The 23,029-nt window shown below is 37.8% G+C and overlaps 2 protein-coding genes across 8 annotated transcripts in view; one reads left to right on the forward strand and one right to left on the reverse strand.

Annotated features, from left to right (window-relative positions):
• KLHL32 (kelch like family member 32) overlaps positions 1–9,383 on the forward strand; it is a 142,510-nt gene extending 133,127 nt beyond the window's left edge. For 4 of the 6 annotated variants that reach the window (XM_032105111.1, XM_032105113.1, XM_032105116.1 and 1 more), the window contains 2 exons: positions 4,391–4,537; positions 7,586–9,383. The gene's annotated coding sequence lies outside the window, so the exon portion shown is untranslated. The remainder of the gene's footprint in view (positions 1–4,390; positions 4,538–7,585) is intronic. The other 2 variants (XM_032105114.1, XM_032105112.1) reach the window with 2 other exon arrangements.
• Positions 1–23,029, reverse strand: part of MMS22L (MMS22 like, DNA repair protein) — a 90,972-nt gene that overhangs the window by 3,752 nt on the left and 64,191 nt on the right. For both annotated transcript variants that reach the window (XM_032105110.1, XM_032105109.1), the window contains exons 15-23: positions 21,221–21,411; positions 18,631–18,781; positions 15,851–15,993; positions 14,942–15,084; positions 14,623–14,782; positions 11,422–11,591; positions 4,571–4,782; positions 2,070–2,236; positions 558–654 (exon numbers count right to left, since the gene is read on the reverse strand). In XM_032105110.1, the coding sequence (XP_031961001.1) occupies positions 558–654; positions 2,070–2,236; positions 4,571–4,782; positions 11,422–11,591; positions 14,623–14,782; positions 14,942–15,084; positions 15,851–15,993; positions 18,631–18,781; positions 21,221–21,411 (1,434 nt within the window). The remainder of the gene's footprint in view (positions 1–557; positions 655–2,069; positions 2,237–4,570; positions 4,783–11,421; positions 11,592–14,622; positions 14,783–14,941; positions 15,085–15,850; positions 15,994–18,630; positions 18,782–21,220; positions 21,412–23,029) is intronic.

The following is a 23,029-nucleotide window of genomic DNA, read 5'->3' on the forward strand; positions in this document are numbered from 1 at the left end:
TGGTGAGTTTCTCTAGAGCTTTCACCTAGACGTGACCCAATAAAGCAACAGTGTGTAAGGGTTGCAGAATGTCTTTGGATGCCAGGTCAGGCACCTGTTCTACTGTATCCATGTGAGATACAGGATTCATTTTGCAGAGCTATGAAAGGAGGATAATTTACATTATAATAATCTATTATTGTCACAAAATCAAATAAAAAAAGATAAGCTTGTTATATGAAGATTATCTGCACTTCAAATTTGGCACACACATCTTTCACAGCACTATTGGCATTCCTGAGGAGTTTTTCCCATTGCAGGAGTAACACACCTCCTTACTGTATGCCTCTCAAAACTACCTCACCCCTGAGGAAGCAGGTATCTCTCTCAATTCTATTTTTATGCTCTGGCTTTTTGGCAAAGCTGTGTTCAAACCCAGTGCCAAAAGTACCATTACTTAAATACCATAAACAAGCAACAATGCAGCATGTTAGGATAATTAGTTATTTTAAGAAAACATGTTTGCTGTCAATTGGCTTGCAGCAGCTTTGCTGCCAGTTGGCATATTTTCTGGTTACCTAAATACAGAAGTCAGCTGGGTGGCATGTTCTCCTCCTGACCCTGCTTGGCAGCCTTCTACCATGTACTGTACAATGTCTGTAGATATTTTTTTAACTGCAAAAGAAAAATCACAAGATTCACACAGAGCTCTTGAACTGACCATCTGGAGAATGTCTTTCATGAAGACAAAAATTTTTAAATGAGGAAGAAAAAAAGGTTTCATCTTTCTTTGATGCAAGTGAAATGACTGTGAGAGCACTTAGATTGGCTGTAAGGAAGAGAATGAGTCATGGTTTTATGCAAAAGTCTTATTTTTACCACCATTATCCTTTAAACAGGTTTTTAAATACACTATGGTCTTTTTAAGTTAAAGCCAAGAGATACACATTTAGAGGAAATAGAGGTTTTATTTAAATGTTACGTTCTGTTTATATTCCTTCATCGTTCCTATTTGATTCAAAAGAAAGGTAACGACAGCATTATATCCTGCTCAGAGCTATGTGGATCTACTCTGTACTTTCAGTGGTGGAGATTGTTCTGAAATGCACCCTAACTCTTTTTTTAAGGGAAAAAGTCCTAAAAAACCCAACAAATCCCCCCTACTATTTTCTCAATAATTGTTTCCAAAAAAATTCCCAAGTTGCAAGATACAGCTCTTCCTTTATAAAGGCAGAACTGGGCTGCAAAGACTTTTTCAGAAGGGTGTGGCAGAGCCCTGTCCAGGCAGGCAGGGAGCTGGTGGCTACAGCAGCACAAGACTTCCAGCTCATTCCCCAGCACATTGCAAGGTGGGTACGTAGCTTCCAGCAGATATGGCTGTGATGGCAAAAGGGGGAAGAAAGTTGTGTGATGATTGAGCTAATTTCCTAAGCACATCTTGTCCTTGAAACTATTATACACCAGAACCAAAAGGTGCTTCATTAGAGAAAATTCCCAGGAGAAGTCAGAGGTGAATCCAAATTTTGCTTAAATGCCTCTCTAGGAGCAAGAAATGGAAATTTTGAGCTCAGGTACCTTCATTATACAAATGGTGGGGTGAAAAGAGTGCTTCGTTCTTTAAGCAGCTAAAAATAAAGCTGTTCTTGCTACAAAACAAAGCATGCTAAAAGAAGAAAGAAGACTCAAAGATACCTTCAGAGAGCAACATGCTACTTTTAATCCATTTATAATGCCTCTGTGGGGAGAACATACACTTGCCTTATTTGGTCTCAAAACTTTAGGTGGAAGAAAATTTCCACAATTCCTAAGTCTGGAGGAGATTAGGTGGGAAGAATGGGGAAAAAGGAAATGACTTTAGATTCCTGAGAAGTTGATTAGTTCATTAGAGAGTTAAATGAGGCAGGACTTCTCTGCCTGAGAAACAGAAGTCCCAGACCAGTTAATGAAAAAAACAGCCTCATGCAGTTTAGCTGGCCAAATTACCTTATTCACCTCATCTGAGAGTCTTAAATACTGGGATGAAAGATGCTCAGCAGTGCAAAAATCTTGCAGGTGTGGAGAGATGTACTTAAAGCAAACAAATAACTCACCTTGCAGCTCATTAACCAGTACCAAGCATTTCAATGCGGCTGGGAGAACCAAGTTGATGTCACACAGTTCAGTGCTCTGAGTTCTCTGAAGTACTTCAAGAATGAAAGCAAGAACAGAGGCCAAGCGAGGAGGTGGAGCATTCCCTTTGAACTGCAGGTAGTTTTCACTGGGAAGACAAAGCAAGCCAGAACAAAGTCTATGACTTGGGGTTTTTTTCCATTCCATGCAAGCACCATATACCTTAAAATAACTGTGATATTTCAGCAAGAGGCCTATTACATAGATTTCTATCTTTATCTAGGCTCAAATAATGGCTTCTATTTGTCTTAGTTGTAGCAATGACTCCCAGTTTGTCAGAGGACAGTGATACCTTCTGACTCTTCTATTGAGAGGGGAATAAGAAATAAGAGCAAGCATAATTACAGTTAAAAACCCAAGTGTGACAATTAAAAGCTAAACACAAAGGTAGCTTCATAATATAATTGACTAGATGAAGGAATCAAGATTCTAAGATCCTAAACCAACATCCACAATACAGCTGTTACTCAGTTACGTTATTTTAGCTTCACGTGCTTTTGCAAACTTACAATCATACTTGTGGTAACAGCTCTGTTATTACACTGGTACTGTTGTTTTATTTTTGTCAACAGTATTTTGTAATAGGACAGCCAATGACTGATTTTGCTCTGTCAGAATTAACACAAATGTCTCCAGTATAAAATCTGGTACAAAGATAAAAGGTAACCTGTCGATCTGCAACAAGAGCAAATTTTAACATCGCATACAGGGAGTGTTGCAACTTTAACACCTTGATTTGTTCCTTTTCCACAAAAGAATACAGGAATATGAACTACTCTTGGTTTGGCACCACAAATTAATGAAATCTGAAGACAGTAAGTTTGAATTGAAGCATTCAGGACAGAGGAGCGCAGGTGAAAGAGAACACAGCTTTCATTCATCAGTCAACAAGAGCACTCCCAGAACCTTAAAAAAAAGCTTTTAAGATACTTAATATTAGGTACAGTTATCTACTCAAACAAGGCACATGTGTTGACTGAGTGATGCATCAATTAAAAACCAGCATCCTTATCAAAAACTCAGTAAAGGGTGCTTCTACAACTTTCAAATGAAACCTGACTTTCAGAGCTCTGGGTACTTCATTGCACTGCTTCAGAGCACTGGTGTGACTCGGCAAATGAAAGCTATAACATGTACAGTTCTTGTATCATGTAGTCTTACTTTAATATTAGCAAGTCCAAAATCTTCTGTACCATTAATTACTCTGAAAGTTTCCCACAGTTTTTTTTTGGGTGTTCTTCCACTAAAATAGTCAGCTCTCTGGCCTGAATAATATAAACTTGATGGTGTAGTTCCCTTTCCTCTCTGCAACAGCAATACATTCACTGGCTTTCATACGGCAAAGCGGCGAGCAAATTGCACCTATTTGTGTACAGACCCCGTGACTGCCTCATGACCACCCAGCAATTTGCAAACCAGAGTGCTGCTCAGTTCTAACACATTCTTCCCAGATCACTAAGGAATGTTTCACATCTAAAAAATCACTAAGTGCCATTACACCTTCAGAACTTTCCACTCTCAATCCCCATGTTCACACATGCATGCACACATTCAAAAGTAATTTTAATAAGATGACGAAGTTTGGGTATCCATAAGTTAAAAACATGTCAGAACTAAGATTGTGAAATCTTAATTCACTCCCTTAATGTGTGAGAATCAGGCTTTACTTACAGGATTGCCTATCATGCTTACCCAAGATCAACACTGACATTCTTTTTCTGATCAACATGTATACCCACTCTTTAACAAATAAAAATCCAATTACCTTGGATATAAGCCTGTATTTGAGGGGGTTTAAATGCTTTCCCAACATGGACAAAAAGTACAGATTGTTCACTATTCTGTAGTACATAAAACAAAGTGTCAGCCTCTGAGCAGCAGAACACAGATGTGTAGCTGCTGTTGACATCATGTCAGTGGTGACAGCGCAATGAACAAGTACTGTCTCCCTGCCTCTCTGTCTTCCTCTTTCCACACCCACAGTTTTCCATGTCCCCTGGGCAGCTGGCACAGCTGTGTATGCCCTGACACAGTGTGACAAGGTCCCACATGCACAGGTATCTGTGGCAGCTCTAAGCACTACAACTCTGTGCCCCTAAATACAGCCTGAGACACACACGATGATGTCTATCAGAGCATAATTTTTCTAGAAAATTACTTGCTTTTCATGTGACCTCCTGCAATATTTTTTGTTATGGCCTAGGACCTTTATCCTTAATTATTCTCTCCCAAATCTTTCCAGTTTTACTCTCGTGGTGTATAAACACCATCCTTCCTTTGCTCCCTGCCCAGCAACTCACAGGCTCTTCCAAGAGCCACACCGTCACCTGAGAAGAAAGCAGAGGCCTGAGCTCATGAGCTGTTTGTGAAATCCGAATCTGAAATCCGAGTAAGTGATGTTTTATATTTCACTGGTCCTTACCTTATGACATGCAAAGTGGTCTTGCGGAGACGGAGCAGCTGGGGGGCTGTGATGGAGCTGCCCAAAGCAGTGAGCAGAGGATGCTGTCTGGCACCGGGCGCAGTCGGGGAGGAAGGGAGAAATCGTCCAAAGTAATGTCGGATAATGCTTCCAAGAAGTTGATTTAAATAGGCACCCTGTGTTTGGGACTGACAACATATGAAGGACAGGCCCTGTAGAAGAAAATTTTAGGAAGTGAGAAATTGAATGAATTTTTAACAATACAGTTGAATAAATCTTTAACAATGGTAGGCTAAACACTCACTACATGCTGTGTAAACTGCTACACGCAGAGTAACTATGTCTGACAAATAAGCAGCACTGATTTGCTGCAGATATGATGATCTGCAAATGAAGACAGACAAGGCTTGAAAAGGAGAGAAAAATCTTTCACTAGATTAATATATTGGAAGATAAGCTTTGGGACATGCAAGCTCCCCTTCAAGTTCAAAATAAAACCTTGGCATTTCAAACCTGAAAAAGCTGCTGCGCCCAAAAGCTTCTCATTTCTGTTTTCAATCCTGTACATGGTCTAACAAAGTGTGTTAGGTAAGATTTAAGAAGGAATAGAAAGAATAAATCTCATCTGCTTGTAAAGGACCATGTGAAATTTTTGTATAAATGATATAGCAGAAAAATGAGCACTTAGAATTGAGCTCAAACAAGAAAAGATTTGCTCAATAGTATGAGCAAATTAGAGTAAATTAGGCACCATTTATAAGGGATTTAGAGGAGGTTTTAAACTCTGTTTAAGATAAGGCTCAAACTGCTGCGATTTATCCAATATAAGCTATATTGATCCAGAGAAAAATCTATAATGAAAGTACTTGCCCAGAAAGTGCTTATCTGAACACTACCTGTTGTTATAGAACATATCTATGGTCCATCCCGAAAAAAAGAACTGTATTTTTACTGGAATGGGTTCCCATAAGAGAAAGTTAGGATCTTGTTTCCTTCCCCCTCCTCTGACTACTGAGAGGAAGAACAAATCACTAAGAAAAAAATAAAAAGGTTCTGTGATCTCCTGTCTCAAGGGTCACAGTCAGCAGCACAAACAGAAGCCTCTTGAGAACTGAGTTTTCACAACAGTTTTGTCCAACAAGAATAATGGTGTAAAACAAGGTCAAGCACAGAGTTCCCTAGACAGCAATTTCAACAGTACTTCAAACTTCCATTAGCATTGCAATCCAGACTCCAGTTTTGGTGGGAGTATCTGTCTGAATATTTATGGTTGCTGAGGTAAACCAATGCCCATAATATAGGAATGAACACAAGCTGCTTTTGTTCCTCAGCTATGAACAAAGCATATTTCTGTTGCTTGTTGTGTAGAGGTTCCTCCCCAAAAACATTTTCATCTGTATCTGTCTGTGTGAACGTGGCTGAACATTCAGGAAAAAAAAAAAGCAGCCTGAAGCACAGCTGAGGGTCTTGAAATGGGGAGTTCCCACTTTTGGTTCCGCAGTAAACAAATACAGGAAATGTGAGATTTCAAGAAATGAGGTGCCTGAAGACTTCCTGTTGGTGGCTCTCTTGAATGCAGATTTGGGTTAAGGGTTTCACCTCACACACTTTTAGGGCTCCTTGATAATTTTGGCAAGTTCAATGATAAAAAAACATACTTTCTGAATTGAGGCTTTGATTAAAACTTCAGATTTTCTCCTCCTTTTGTGTACAGAGAGCAAATTTTGTAGGAAAAAGCAGCTGCTGCTGTATCAGAATTCTTAAAAACAAGAAGTCTGCTACTTCTTGGCAAGTAGCAGGCTCAGAGAGACTGTTGGAGATGACAGATTATTTAGTGTGTAAACTTAAGTGTTTGATGTTTTCAGTAAGATATTGCAGCAGGCATAAAGAAGAGTTGCCTGTGCTTTCTGTAGTAAAGCTCATACAGATAGAATGTATTTCATAATCCAAATATTGGAACTGGCACTCTTAAGACTCTAGATTGTTTTAGCACTAAAAGAACCCAAACATCTATGACAAAGTGTATTAATTTATCTGATAAAAGGACACAAAAACCATCACAGCCTCACAGAGGATACCTGCAGGAATACATGAAGAACACAGCATCTCTGAAGAACTAACAATGACGGTTGCTAAAATGAGACAGTTCTTCAAACTGATGATTAACAAATAATACAAAGGATCAAGAAAAGAAGACATCAGTTATTAACTAGTTAGAGTTACTGTTTTAAGAATGATCCTAGAATTATTTAATAGCAGCAATAAAAAGAAAAGAGTATTAGAATTTAGATATCGGAAAGAATGCTGACTAATTTTTGCAGGTCTAATAATTTCATTTGAAAGTGAATCAACAAATGTAGCCTGATCCTTCCAAAAAGCATCTTCATTTTTTTGTGTTGAAATAAATTGATTTGGAAACTGCATCCCAAAAAATTAGGAAAGAACTTGGATTTCCCTCTTGGACAAAAAAGCTTCAGCTCAACACTGTGCTCTTTATTTTGGACTCCTCCTTTTCCTTACAAAGTGCAGAGAGCAACAGACCTGCAAAAGGTCTGACAATACCATATCCCAAGTGGCACAAGGCATAAATTACCAACACTGCACAGTAGCTGCAAATCTCTAGGTTCAATGGCAAAACATGCTAGGCAGTGCTGGCCAAGGATGTGATTACACAGTAATCACACAGAAATTTCTTCTTTTAAATCCCACCAGTAATTAAGAGAGATGAAGGTAACTGTTCAAATGTGAGAATAAAGAAACAACCGTGCTACTGGACTGCAATTCTGGACCAGAGATTTGTAATCAATCACATCAGACACCAGGACAATCCCTACAAAGCAGATGGACTTTAAAGAGCTGATAGAGTTGCTTTCTTTTCCTTAACTCTGTTCTTTAGCCATCTTCTGAGGTTAAGAATAAAAAAAGAGGACATTTTAAGGGGAGCAGAGAAGCATGACATCATCTGCTCTTCATTTTAACAGAAAGGCAACTGATTCCTGTGTGTGTTCACTGCAGGAATCTTTTGTGGCCAGAGCTGCCTCTTCTGATTTATCCGTATATCTGTAAATCACCTGTGGAGAGCAAAGAACCGATTAGTATGGATTACTGGAAGTATTCACTGCAGAAATGCCAAGCTACCTAATGAGGACTTATACTGTAAGTCCTGCTGTTGGAATAAATCTGCTGTTCATCAATTAATGTTGTACAATTCCTATTAAATATATATTATAATTCACAAAATGTATTAATAAGCTTGCTCAAATATCGGACCACAGATGTGGCTCATGGGAGGGCTTTTAAGGTCTGATCTCTGACAAATGCTGAGCCTGCACAGAGCCATTAAAATCACTGGGAAGTATATGTGCCAAGCACTACTCAGAATGAAGCCCTTTTGCCATTCTCCATACTTAGATAGAAATCAACAGATCTTCTGTATTTGGACAGGATTAATGCTGATAAGTCAAGCAGGGTATCTTACCTTCCCTATCATTATGTAGACAATGCTTATTCCATGCACCCACACTGTATTCTGCAAGATACATTTAAACTAATATTTCTTCTCCAAAACAAGTTTCTTACATTGCTTCAGTTCTTTCCCATATTACTGGTAAATGTGTACTAAAATTCCTCCAAATCATTCTCCAAGAAATCCAGCAAGAGCAATATTGGTCTAAAACTTCCTGTGGTAGACTTCAGCAATCCACTACCACACAAATCAACTCAATTTCTTTTTGCAGTAGTGAAATACCTAAGCTTAAATTTTACATGCCTCACTATCTCATAATTAGGAACAGTCCCATAAAATTGTAAAATGGCTGTTCATTCACATTCTTCATCCTTTACTTTCCAAAGTCAGTCATTCAAACAATTCTGAGGGCAATTTTTGTATATATCTCAATAAAAATCTTTCTTAGGTCATAAAATATTACCAAAACAGATAATGCACAGTGAAAGAAATAGTATCCAGACAATAACCCTTTAGGCAAGATAAAAAAACCCCAAAAAATTAGTTTAAAAGTTGCTAGAGCAAAGTTATTTTGACAAGGCAGCATCAGTGACTGACTTTGAAAAATACTTCTTGATAAGTTCCCTGTACAGTGGAGACCAGACCAGCTGCTCAAAAACTGTCAAAAGGCAGAACTGTACAGCCCAAAGTTCTATATAAACATGAATGTAACAAGTAAACACAGTCAGTCTGAACTGAGGAGAGAGAAATGCAACATCCAGTCTTAATTAGCGCCTTTGACAACTAGGTGTGCTTGTGTAAAATGAAACAAAGCCTCTAACTTTGATCTACTAAAAATAAATCTGTAGGTTTGGGGTGGTGAAGGATGGTGAGATACAGTCACCTGAACTGTGTAGTAATAAACTACACTATGTGAAGAGAAGGAGCTTTATATGTTGTCCTAAAAGATAAAAAAAATTCAAGAATTCTATAGGATTTCATAAAATTGCTGCATCAGTGGATATGTAAAATTAACTGCTCCTAGGACTGATTTCAAAACCCCTTTAAAACCCACAAAAAGGATCAAGTAAACCACATTAAGAGTAGCTGTTAAAAACTCTGGAAAGAGGGAAGTTTTTTCAGGTCATTGCTAGCAAAACTAAAATGTTTTCTGGGATCTGAAATAGTTTTTTTGAACAAATCAGGAGAAGCCCACACTGTAGGAACTGAAGAAGAAGAAGAAAGATGGAGCCTGGAACTTCTCAGAAGACAGAAGAAAAAAAAAAAATTAAAAAATGAAAGGCTGCTGAGTAGAAATTCCACTCAAGGGCTTTTATACTTTGACTGTGAATAAAGAACTTGAATGTATGAGAAGATATTTTGCATGGTCTCCAAATTCCTTTTTCTCTATTTTCATGTAAATGCCAAAGGATTAAGTTGTAAGCTGGAGTATTAACAGGGACAGATCTAGAGAACAATGTTTGTCTAACACTGGGGTGAATTAAGGCTCCTGCACTAAAATACCAGTGCTTTACCTCCACAAATGAGCACCAGGCACAGGGCAACTACCCAAGAGGGACCTCATCACACATTTCACCTGCAGTTTAAGTTAGTCAAGGTGAGGTTATTCCCAAAGAATTCTGTTTCTCCATCTTCCCTTCCACTACATTTACATGCTTTCCCTCCCACATATACTGTTTTATCACTTTTCTGATATGCCCATTTGGGGTTTTGGGTTTTGTTTGTTTTGTGAGGCTAGTTACTATTTGATTCAGGTCACAAATGGCTATTCACAGAATCATTAAAGCAAATTAAATAGGAATGCGTATGGTGGTGAAAGGGAATGAATTTAGCTTTAAGCCAACTGTGAAACAATAACCTGAGATGCCAGAGAGTGCCTAGAATCCATTCAGTCTCAAAGGATCTCAGCAGAGTTTGTTTTTAAACTGATCTTGAAATATATTTGGTTTGAGTTGATTCTAAATTGGAATTTTTCCACTTTTCCACATAAAAGAGAAAGAAGTATTTTTGAATGAATGAAGCACTTTGAAGCACTTAATGTTGGAACCAAGCTATTAATAAAATGCAAAAGTCCCATACTGAAACAGGAAAAATTACTCACGAATTCTCCTCCTTTCTCCCCAACAGTGTTTATCAAATTAAAGAATTACTTGTTTTCTAGAAGCAGTGTTTGTCTAAAATAAAATATTTGGTCAAAAAAGATCATCTAGCTTAGCTGGAAAGACATGGACAATGCAGCAGACTGACGAAGAGTACAAAAGTGAGGTCAGGAAGTCAGAATCTGGCAAATAAACCAGGAAACAAGGGTACACAACACTCAAGACTTCAAAACCAACTCAGGTGGTTTCATCTGAAGACTACATCTGTCTGTACAACTGAAATACCAAATTAGCAAACAGACACACTCTGTACTATTACCATTGTCCAGATGGCCCTACATGTACACAGCTTCTGAAAATGCCAACAGAGCAACAAAGCAAGTCATACTGTGCACAGCATTATATATCCATATTCACTTCCATAGGACATGCCTTCGATCACAATGAACTGCTTTTGAAAGGAATAAATCCAAGAGATGTTAACAATGTCACTACTGTACTGTTCCACAATACAATCCTCCAAAGTAGTGAGTTAAGACTGCAATCAAAATGAAGACTAAGAGAGAAGAGAAAATGGTAAGCAAAAAAGACTCAAGGATTTACAAGGAAAACTTGTCAACTTATTTATTTTCAAAATACAATCTTTTCTCTTTCTCACCAGCAGAAATTAGTCTCTTTCTACAGCATCAACAGGCCTTACAGAGCTTCAAGAGTCATAGGGAAACTGAGGAAAGAGTCGGAGGAATAATGGGCAAGAAGGCTTTAGTCATGAAATCATAAGCAGCAGGAACATGATTTATCAAAACATATTCTCAAAGCATTAAGATAAACCAGTGGTATAATACATGAAGGATTTTCTTTTGTTCCTAAGAGCAATGAAAAAAGGGTATCTCATCTCTAACTGTCTACAGTTAGCCAAGTCAAGGATGATTTAAAGTATTTGTTTGCTCTGTCGTCTCACTACTTATTATGATTACTTGATGCACTGTTTGAGAATTCTGTCACATTGGAGACCAGTGTAACCAGCAGGTTGGCTAAAAGTTTTCCATATGCAGCAAAGAGACCAGAAGCTCTGGAGTGTACCACTGCATGGCTGCCTGCAATGAGGAAAGCCAAAAGAGTGGCAATTTTCCTTCCACTTCTATAAGAAGAAAAATACTTCTCTTGCTGCTTCTGTAAATTCAGTCAACGCTTGTTCCCATTATAGAAAAAGAAAACATCCTCTGCAATATGAATCTCTTCCTGAAGATACATTTGTGTGCTGATAATAGAGTTGTGATATTTACCTGGAGATAAAGAGGCAGGCTTTCCTGAATGGCAGACAGCAAAGCCACAGGCAGCTCCTTGTCCTGCTGAAGCACAGAGTGTGGCAGCAGTAAGCAATCCACAATGCGAAACAAGAGTTGCTGTGCCTTGGAAGTAGCCAATATCGGTGCACAGAATTTTACCAGACATCCTGTTGAAAAAAATTTAAAAAATCCCTAAGTAATTTACAGTTAGGAAAAAAATTAAGAAAGCCTAAAGAGGCAATTATGTTAAATTACATAATGTGAGAGTAGTAAGAGCAACTGAATTGTCTCACTTCCATGTACTCATTCCATGGCATCCTTTTAAAAAATCCCAGTCAAAACAACTCAAAAGTCCACTTACAGTTCACCAAAATGAAATACTAAATTAATTCAACACATTACAATTAGAAGTTTTTAGGCAAGCGAAGCTGATTTAGGAAAAGTACAGCAATGCTGAAGAAAGGATGAATCTCTTAGATCCCTGCAGAAAACTTAACTAAACGTGATCCATAACCCTATTGCAATCAGCACACATGCACTTGAACATTGACCTTGCTGTGTGCATTCATCCCTTTTACAGAGAAATGCTGCCTTTGCCTTCCCTTCACATTTGTTTAACACCACTGTGGCAACACCACATCAGCAACTACTCACACAGCAATTCAATGTTAGCAAAACATTAAATATCCTTCAAATTGCATTTAATTTCAACAGATTAAGAAGAACAAAGGGCAGCCAACTCCATTAACCAGCACAGTCTTGCCAGGTCTTTGTGGGGCTCCCAGTTCACAAACTGAGAGCCTCAGAGAACATCTTTCTTGTTTTCAGCACAATAGTGTATCACTTGCACAGCTTTGAGCCAGTTTTAATATTGTTCTTTTGACTTGCAAAAAAAAAAAAACCAAAAAAGGAAAAGGTGTTGATGTGTAAATACCCCAACTTTGAGAAACATCTTTATTGCAGATGAGGTGTAATTTTTCATGAAAAACTAACTCCATACTCAGAAGTGTTAATACTCAAAATACACATTAAATAAAACAAGATTCTTATGTAGTAGTTTCCACAGACATTTTAAACTTTGTATTTTAATTAGAGGCAAGAAAAAGTTTGCTGGGTTGAAAATACAGGAATATCCCAAGGAGACATGTTTAAGACTTTGAAAATAATGGAAAATCAAAAGTAGGCTGTTACAAGATATTATTAATCTATAAAAGTCATTCATTATCATCTCTAAAAACAACGCAAAACAACATTAATCTTGTGGAGTGAAAGAAAACACAATGATCAATCATAGAGAAAGAGAACGATCACCTAACAATACTCCTAATAATGTTGTCTAAGCTTCCTGCTTTGAAAGAAACATGGTCATTCCAGCTAAAAGTACTCCTTCTATTATCACTGCTGTGATGTATGGGACAGTACAAGACACAATCTGACTACAGACTGGAGGTGTTTAGATTTGTTAAGTTTCATGCTTTGTCCGTGTAATTTAACAAGCCCACAGAATGTGAAGCAGTGATTGAAATACACTTGATTTTTTTTTCTTTTAAACCTCCTTTATGTTTTCTTAAATAAAAAGAAGGGACATTTTCTTGCACACAACACCATGATTGAAGATTAATCGTTTCCTACTGCAAAGAACAAAAAGGACAACACCAATCTAAAAAGGAAAATACCAATCTAAAATTACTTTCCAAGGCTTCAACCCTCTTCTGGATACCTAAAAACGATTAATTTGATCTTGTGTATCAAAGTATGCTGATCTCACAATATAAAAATAAAGTATCTTACAAAACTCTAATTCCAGTACATTTAATGCACCTTTTGCATCTTGGTCATGCTTTCCCTGTGCTCCTTAGAATCACGACGTAAACTGTGTATGCATGCAAATCATTACCTCTCTTTTAAGATGCATAAGGTTTACCCTATTTTTAAGGGTAAGTGGGTCAGACTGGCACATTCGTTGATAATTAAAGCACTCTTCTTTTTCCACCCTATCAGTGGTTCCACACTTAATGAATAAATGCTAGATTTGCATTTTAGTAAAGCACAGAGTGTATGTCAGAGAAGCAGTTTGCAAAAGAAGCAAAATACATTCCTGAGCCAACTTGGCCACTGCCATAACTCCACTACACACCATGTAGCCTGTCATAATACTGCTTATCACAGAATGCCCTGAGTTAAGAGGGACCCCCAAGGATCACCAAGTCCAACTCTCAGCCCTGCACAGGACACCCCCAGGAGTCACACCATGTGCCTGAGATCATTGTGCAAACACTTCTTGGACTCTGTCAGGCTGGTCCTGTGACCACTTTCCTGGGGAGCCTGTTCCAGTGCCCAACCCCACTCTGGGTGAAAAACCTTTTCCTAAACTCCCTAAAACCAGAGTTTTAAACTCTACCTTACCCCTCCACATTGGCCCTAACCAAATCTGCCTACAGTTTGCTGAATGCTATGACTCCTTGGCTGCACTTCCATTTCTAACTTAACTACAGTGATTGAAGCAATCATTCAAATAAGTGATTACTACAGTGTTTTCTCTGGTGAGCCAGGCTATGCCCCATAGCTTGGATACCTAACACCAAAGCTGCAGGTTGTCTCAATCCACAGGGTTCGAAACCTGGAATTCTTTCAGAACGGTATACACCTAACCTTTATGTTCTATAGGAAAAACTCAGAGCTCATCACTTCTGTTTAAAATGAGCGGGCACAGGAAGGAGACAACAAAAGACCTCATATGAAAAGATCTCATGACCCTCTATGGGAAGACCAGATCCACTGTGGGCATAAATTGCTGTAACTTTAGGAACTGCTATGAGTTACAATAATCCTCACTACAGCTAAATAGCCAGAAGCCAACTCTTGTCACAGTTTCTGAGTTTGTTTAGGTAAAACAGGTGGTTTTCAGTAATGAAAGATGTGAAAACACCTTACTTTTGAAAATACTGATTTGCAGGGGTAATAAAAAACCCCACAAACAAAAATCACAAAGAGGTTATACATCAGGATCTAGAGAAAATCTGGGGAAAAAAAAAATATCTAACTGCGGTATCTTGGTGGCTTTCTTTTTTCAAACATTAAATAGTATAGAGGAAATACATATATGGATAGTATAGAGGAGAAAAAAAGTATTAAAAGTTTATTTTACTGATTCCTTAAAACTATTTCCTAAAAGAAAAGAGGTTGTAAAATAATTACCTATGATCCAATATGTAAGCTGCAGACCTTCTGGGGGTCCTTTTGCCTTCAGATAGGGTTTTACGTACTTTAATACATCACCTAAATACTCCAGAGTCTTTGCTACCATGGCAGATTTCTCAGGGAGTGTCTGAAGATCACTGTAAGTTCTACCAACAGCCTGAGAAAACAAAAACATTGAAATAAATATAAATCAGCTTACTAGGTCTCTCATGAGACTTTTGTGAGTCATTTCTTTTTCAGCACTCTAAATCTGATACATAGTCTCTTTTCACTAAAATTATCCTATGAAACTAACACAGGGACAGATGTACAGTACCTTAATGAACTGGACAAGAGCATTTTCTGGGTCTTGCTTGAAAACTGACTGTCCAACATTAGCCTTTAAAAGAATATTTTCTACTTCTGAGAGTTTAAAAATCAGTCTTGTCATTTCAGTCAGCTGCTCCATGTAGGCTTTTCCTGATTATTACAAGAGAGCACATCAGTAAATACAGCATACAGCTTTTAGATTTAATTTAGTCCCAAAATGATAAAGTAAAACACCATTTTAAAATACCTAAAACACAAGTATTCGGCAACCAACTGCATCTCTCCAGACAAAGAATGTAAGTCCAAACCAATTATTTTTCTGATACAAGTTGTAAGAGAATGAAGAGTATTACGTATGGATAAACAAGCTGATGGCTTTCTTTTTTTTTTTTGAAATCTGGAAAACATGTATGAGAAATAATGACTAGAAGACGTGTTCTATAGATAATTAGAACTGCAGTGGTTTTAGAAGAAGGGATGAAGTATTGCTCTAATAAAGCAAAATATCCAGTATAAAAAAGGGGAGAATTAATTGCAGCTAGATTCACCCCCCCCCCCCTTTTTTTTTTTCTTTTAGGCCATTCACAGCATGATTTCTGAGTATTTACTTCAGATTTTCACTTTTTTTAGAGCAGTTTCTCCATGGGGGAAAAATAACTTGTCTCCTTGGGAGCAAGTTTTTATTCTTTGCTTCCAAGGAAACAAGCTCTTTTATCTTTGTTTGTGATAAATTTGTCATATGCAGAGCAGGCAAACTATCAATAAATAGCACAAGCAGTGTAAAGAAACACATTTTGTAATTAGGTAAAAGTAAAGGAATACAAACAAAAATACATTTTGTAATTAGCTGAAACTGTTTGCCAGCTTTGCAATATAGCCCCGTTACTGCAAACATGAGGGAAATGTGAGCACTTACCAACTGTTCTCTCAGCATCTGTCTTGGCCAAGGCGCCACTTGGTTGATCGAGGAACATTTGCAAAACGCAGCGAAACCACGAACGTACTGTCAAAGCTTCGTAGGATGTATAGCCCATGCTAGAAAAAGCTTCACACAGTGAACTGTGTAGGTAGAAGAGGAAGAAAAAAGGTAGAGAGATCTAATAAAAGTAGGCAGAAAGGTGACAGTGTCTCTCATTTGGCTGGAGATTCACATAAACACGTGTAAGTATGTTTTGGCTACATAAAACAGAGGGAGGAAAATTCACATAATGGGAAATGCCTTACTCTAACAATGGATGATTTGACTGCATTACCTAAACTGACAATGTACAATGCTGGAAATAGTTTATCTGAATCAGCCTGGTACTTCATATTGACACTGCTTAAGCTGCTCCAGCCTTTCATACAAAGCCAGCCCAGGTGCCCCATGCTACTCTGAAGTCTGCTTAGTTCTAACTACATTAAAGATGGAGAAGAGAAGGTCTGCTTTAGCAAATAAAGATATGCCATGTTTGAAACAGATCCAAAAGGGAAACATAAAAGGTCATCTTGGAGATGAGAAAGGAAACTGCTGTACTTGGCAGTACACTTACAGACATACTCATTTGGGTAGGTATACACACACAAGTATATACATTCCCACACGAATTTGCTATATATGCTTTCAAACACTTGCTACCATTCTACCAGTCAGGTGTCAGACCAGAGTCACACAATGCACAGTCCCTGTACTCTGCTGCTCTGTATTCCCGAAGTTTTACTTGCCTCACTACCATGAGTAGATGCTGCAGTCATTTTCCCAAGCATATCAACCTTGCATCATTAATTCTGGAGAAACTCCTTGCTAAATACAGCAGGTGTGTTCTGCACTCTGTTCCCAATTACTATCAAAAGAGCCGCATGTGTGCTTCAGGCCAGGGAAGTTTTTTGAAAATAGTTATGTGTTTTATTTGAGATACTTCCTCCCTGGTCAGTCCTGGATACTTCAACTTTAATGAAAAATGCTTGTACTCTTTCTTGATATATGTACATGTAAATCTACTTATTTTCTACTGATTTTTTACTCATGCTTGCAACAGAATGTCAACAAAGGTCCAGATGGAAACCAAACTGGATTCTACTTCTCACTAAATAACATTAATGAAGTTGAGGGTTTTTTCTGCTTCATTTACTTAAAACCAGTGACACCTGTATATTTTGTCTGAACATCCCTGCTGAAGTACTACTGACAAAATAAGTAAGGAAGCAAATAAAAAAAATTTAACACTGAATTCCAGGACCAAAAGAGAACAAATAGGTTGTCTATGGACTTAATGCTCCTTGCAGTAACATATAAACAAGTTCAGTCTCATGTAATCTTGATGTACACAGCTAGTCTACTTGGTCCCAAAGGCTCACAAAACCACTTTCTGTTGTAGTCTCACTCCTGTTTCTCTTGCTGGCTGGTAGGTGGACCACTTAGGCATCTTCTTAGAACTGGAAAGGAATATGCTCCTAATCCTCAGAAAGGAAAGTAGAATAACTACCTGCTAGAAGCATGGCAAGTGGTCCTTTTTAAAACAGTGAGCTTATTCACATGCTCAGAGTTAGTTTAGACAGGTTATACCACTATCATGTACTACACAACATGGACCTGGAGAGGATATTTTAGGCTCTACTGCAGAAGAAATTCCAAAGCTCGTGTGTATGTTGCCAGAGCTTGCAGGGTATAACAGTATTGGAAACAATTTTTTTAACTGAGAATGTTTGATGTGAATATTGTCAGAGCACAGTAACCATGAAGTCTTAAGATCCTAGCACTTAGATACTTTGATAACTTTTGCTCTACAACTGCCTAAGATAAATAAGTACATGAATCATGCTCCAAAAATAGTGTTTTCAAGACAACAGTGTTTCTAGTATGATACCTCTGTATTCTACCAAAAATATCTTACCTTAGGTACTCACTGTCCTTTCACAAGGAATCTGAGCTAGGAAAACCATGCATCTATGTATATACATTGTTAACAATATGTCAGGTGCTTAATGAATACTGGTAACAAATACTTAAGTAACTGTTTTCAATCACCTACTTGAGCATTTACTGAGAGAATTGGTAATTAACTTAAAGCACCTAAACAATACTCTTATTTCATTCAGCACATGCCAGGTATCTGCAAGCTTGAATGAAACTCATCCTATAAAAATCATAAAAGAGAAATATAGCAGAGGACTCAACACTCCTTTCCCAAGTTCCAAACTGACACACAAGGAACTAAATTCAACCTCTTCTAACACCTCCCTGCAAGAAGGCCATAGCCTCATCTTTGTCAATCACACTTAAATAATCTGTACCATATCCTGATTTACAGTTACTGTCCTTAGTACACTATGTACCCTAAAAATGTGCAACATTTTTCACTTTCAAATACAGTCCGACACAGAAATATTCCCTCTTTCTCTCTCATTTCTCACCTCCCCTGCTTCCAAAACCTGATTCAGAAGCGGGCAAGGCAGGCAAAAAAAAGCATACCACAGAAACAACCACCACCCATCCATCTTAGGTTCACAGAGGCTTACTTAGTGAAAATAAAATTTCTCAGGTGTATAAAAATTTGACTGGATTGTCCTGGGCAATCTACACTAGCTGACCCTCTTTGAGAAGATCTAAAGAATCTGGACCATTTTAATGAAACATTACAGTCTGAAGCAAGATTTTCCTCAAGTCTAATGAAGGATGAAAAGGTACTGGAAGAACAAGCAGTTGCAATTTTTCACCTGTTTTGAATTAGATGACTTAGATATCTTGACACCAGCTGAGGCCACACCATGTCATCCCATCCAAACAGCCTCATCATTGACAGAACAGGCTGTGGCTGGAGATCGGATAGGGCTTTGCTGGGTATATCCAAAGCTAAGAGAGTAAAACCTGTTTTTAGAGAGAGAAGAACATGGCACCATGTTAATAATTTCTCAGTATAATCCCGGTTCCACTAAAAAGTAATGAAAATTTATTACAATTAATAATGTGCAGTCTGGAAGTACCAGAAATCTCAATTAACAGGGAAACTGTTCTAACAGAGTGTTTGTACCCACATTAAAAATGTAGCCTCTATCCCAAGCAGTTTGTAAGTCATCAAGACACACAGGCAGCAAAGGAGGAAAAATGGATCCTAACGTATGCAATTTTAAATAGATTCACAAAACCACAGTTTATAAATCCTGAAGGCATAGTTTTACCCCCTCTGCAATACAAAACATGTCTTAAAACCTGCCTTTTTGTCTTCTTGACTTCACTTTCTTACTTCCATCCACTCTATCTTGCCCTGTACACTTAAGCATTACTGTGCTTTACTGGGTTGAGTTTTATTTATTTGTTTTGTTGTTTCTACACACTTCTCACAGTGAAAAACTGTATCTGGAAAGAATTCACTCAGTAAAAGCTGGTACCTTTCTATTTTTAGAAGACTTTCCTGTATCAAAAGTTACCATATAAATAAAGCACTACAGAAGAATTTACTCTTGAAAAGGATCACCAAACAACAGCTGCAGATCTAGAAACAGGGGCAGTACTTTGTGCAGAATTTTGTTAATGAAGCATAATATGTTTCTGTTAGGTCTACTGTTGAATCTGTAGTATCCAACACTACTAGAATAAAAAAATATAATGCATTCTTAATATTGCAAATGACAAGTGCATTAAAACTCAGAAATTAAATGTAATTTTAAATGCTGGGCAGTTATTAGGTTATAGGAAATGAGAAGCACCAAATGCGTCAGGAAAACTGCCCTCATTGGACGGCAATGAAAAAGGGGCTCATTAGTTCCCAAACTCTCCAATTCAAGTTAAACATAATATTAAAATAAATATAAACCTGCGTGCATTGATCAGCTGACTTTGAATTAGACAGGAAAGGCTAATTTTCAGAAACAACAATGAAATTGTTTTCATTAACAGTACAGGGACAGACTATCTTAAGCCATGAGTGACTTCCCACTTCCTTACGTGCCTCAGAATAAACAAGAAGGTCATACAGAGTCCCCACTCTGCCTTAGCTGAGGAAACAATTTGTGCCAGCCTTCTTCCAGATTGTCACCTCGTTTCTGCAGCATCAGCCATAACAGAAGTTGGGGAGAAATGGGAGATAGAACAGTGCTGTGAGGCCCAGGCTGTTTGCCTGGCAGGGGGAGCAGGAGAGCTGTGACAGCTGCTCTCTCTCTCCTCTGGGCTGCAACCTTAAGGCGAGAAGCTCAAGCAGCGTGGGAAAGGTTTGCCTATCTCTGTAGTGCTACCTAACACATCTCTACAAAGCAGGTCACAACTGCACTCCCCTCCTTCTCAGAGGAGTTTATAATAGCTTGCTGCTCTTGCTACTTCACAGTGCTAATATAAAATAAAAAAGCTATGTCACTGTAGGAAATGAATGAAAGTTTTGACATTAACAACTTCCTCCTTTGATTTGTATTGCTGTTTCTCACACGTTTCAGCGGTGTGAGACCACTACTGTTGCACACTGCCCCTTTCATTAATGCTGCCTCCTAACTACCACAGAGCTGCTTCAAACGAAGGATCTTTTAGCTTTTCTACTACCAACTCAGTACTCCTGAGCTTGTAACTGTATCTAATTCATATCATGATGGGAAAAAATATTTTATGTTTCACTCCTCTGAATTTTAGTTGACTGGATACAAGATTTCATTGTAACTACACAATACAGTGTTAGCTACTGATGTTAAAGATCAAACTGGGGTGTCTTTCTATGCACTGCCAAGCTGACTCATTGCATGTGGAGCTCACACACATATGGAATGTTGTACTTCAAGATTAAAAGCCTTCAGTGTAAAGCAAGACAAATAATTAGAATGGATTATGAAATAGTTTTATGACCATGAATATAAGGGTTTAGCAATAGGCAACACACAAGTAAGCAACCTCTTAAAAATTGCCTTCAAATGAAAAATATTTTTAAAAATTTAGTTTGAATCTCAGCCATTATGAACAGTTCAACACCAATAAACTTCTACAAAACCAAGTAAATTCTGGATATAGTGATAAACAGTATTCTTATTTATATTGTATAAAACTTGTATGTTGATTATAATCTGTGACTAGTAGTGAAAAAGAAGTCAGGCTTGTATAGCTTCAAACCCCTTTGGCGTTCTCAATGTGTTTGTATTCTATTAAAGAATTCAACACTACAATATTTCTTTGTGTCAAAACATTTAGCACAGATTCCACTTTTTGCATTTATACATATGTAAATCACTCAATGGAAGGAGAAATATCCCAAAATACAAACTCCTTGAAAGTTTGTGATGCAGAGAATAGCACCAAATCCAGCAGGTTGCAGGGAGGGTCAGTGCTAACCTGCAGCTGCATCAGCAAGCTGAGGGGAAGGCGGTGTCTGTGACATTCTCTGGCTCTTCAAGTAGGGAAAGAAATTTCTCCAGAGAGCACTGGCAACAGCAAGGTGGTGCTCTTTAGCCACTAATGGAATCTGTGCGTCTGGGGCTGTGTTTCCCAGCTGAAGTCCCTGGCTTACACGTTCGTGCACGCTCCTAGGGAGAAACAAAAACAATGTTTACGTTCAATAAATGAAAAATTCACATCTTTTTAAAACGCATTTACTACTACTTTAAACCACAGAGCCTGAGAACTGAAGGATCATTTTGAGCAATTAAAACCTTTATGCAAAGACATTATGCATACCAGTTATTTGATGGATGAATGATGGCATATTAAGCACCATAAAGTTAATGTTAATTACTAATGTCAACCATTAATTATATGCTTTTTAATATGTCAGATCAAAATGAGAAATTGGCAGCTTTAAAATGAATATCTGCATTTTGCAACTGCTAGCATGACAAGCAAGTCTGCTTCCAATCCAAAGCCAGGTGCTTCTTTAAAATTGTTGTCACTAGGATTTTTAGGATAGAGTTGTGTACAGCAAATAATGGCAAATGATTTTGATCAATTGTAAAGCTTCCTTCTGAAATCCACTTCTCACCTGTAAAATCTCACTAGGTAGGAGTTTAGATAAAAGATTCATTTTATCCTGATGCACTGCAGACAATTAGGTTTGACAGCAATGCCCACAGCTTTGTTAGTACAGTAAAGACAAAAGTTACCACTATACATAACTCCCATCTCTTCCTCAGACAATGTGGCATGAATTCAATAATGCACTCAATTTTCTTTGATTCTTCTAGTACCATTCCTGCTACTTAATCTAATTTGGAAGTTGCGACTTTCTAGAGGTTTAATAGAGATATGTCTGCAGGGAATCAATGTTCTCAGAGAAATGGTGGGGGGGGACATTAATAAATTTGTCTGGTAGAGCAGGATAGGAGGCATTACAGTACCAGGCTGATCAACTAAATAACATGCTTATTAAAAACAATCTGTAGGAACGCACTATCATTCCTGTTCCTATTTATCTTCTGGTCAACCCAATTGAGATTGTGCATTAAAGCACAGGCAGCATTATTACATTTGCTTTATTAAATCCTATAAACAGCACTGTAAAGTCAGAGTCAAGATATTTATAAGATAATGGCAAACTGCAGAGGCATTGAGAATTGCCTTAACACTAACATTTCTAGACTACAATGCTTTTTTCTTAACTGCCATTCCCACAATATCAACTGTTTCACAAAAATCTTTCCCTAGATCTTTATTTTATGCTTACCCTAATTTTAAATAAACCAAAACAAAAATAGAAAAAACTCCAGCTCCTAGTTCCCTTCTGGGAATGGGGGAAAATTATGAAAGAATTACACAACTCACAGCACTCATTAGGACATCTGAAATGGAATAATTTTAAATAAAGAGTAGGCTGGCTGCAAGGCCTTCCTGTACTACAGTTGATATTAGAAGCGCATCTCATTATATCAAATTAGTATCCAAAAATTCTGCCCAACACATAATTTAAAACATAAAACATACTGGCTGTCAAAGGTAACGATACCTTATGCCTGCCTGCAGGCATTCATTAGTTTCAATAGGACAGACAGAGAGAATTGAGTACCAGATACTTTTCGAATGGCTACATTTAACAGACAAGGAAAGGTATGCAGCATTAGGAGGAATCAAGGATTTCTCTGAGAGACAGCATGAGTCCAAACACAGGAACAGAAGCCAGGAATTCTAAACCCAGCACTTATTCCCTCTGTG

Source organism: Corvus moneduloides, chromosome 3 (genome assembly GCF_009650955.1).
Source record: "Corvus moneduloides isolate bCorMon1 chromosome 3, bCorMon1.pri, whole genome shotgun sequence".
Classification (NCBI taxonomy): domain Eukaryota; kingdom Metazoa; phylum Chordata; class Aves; order Passeriformes; family Corvidae; genus Corvus; species Corvus moneduloides.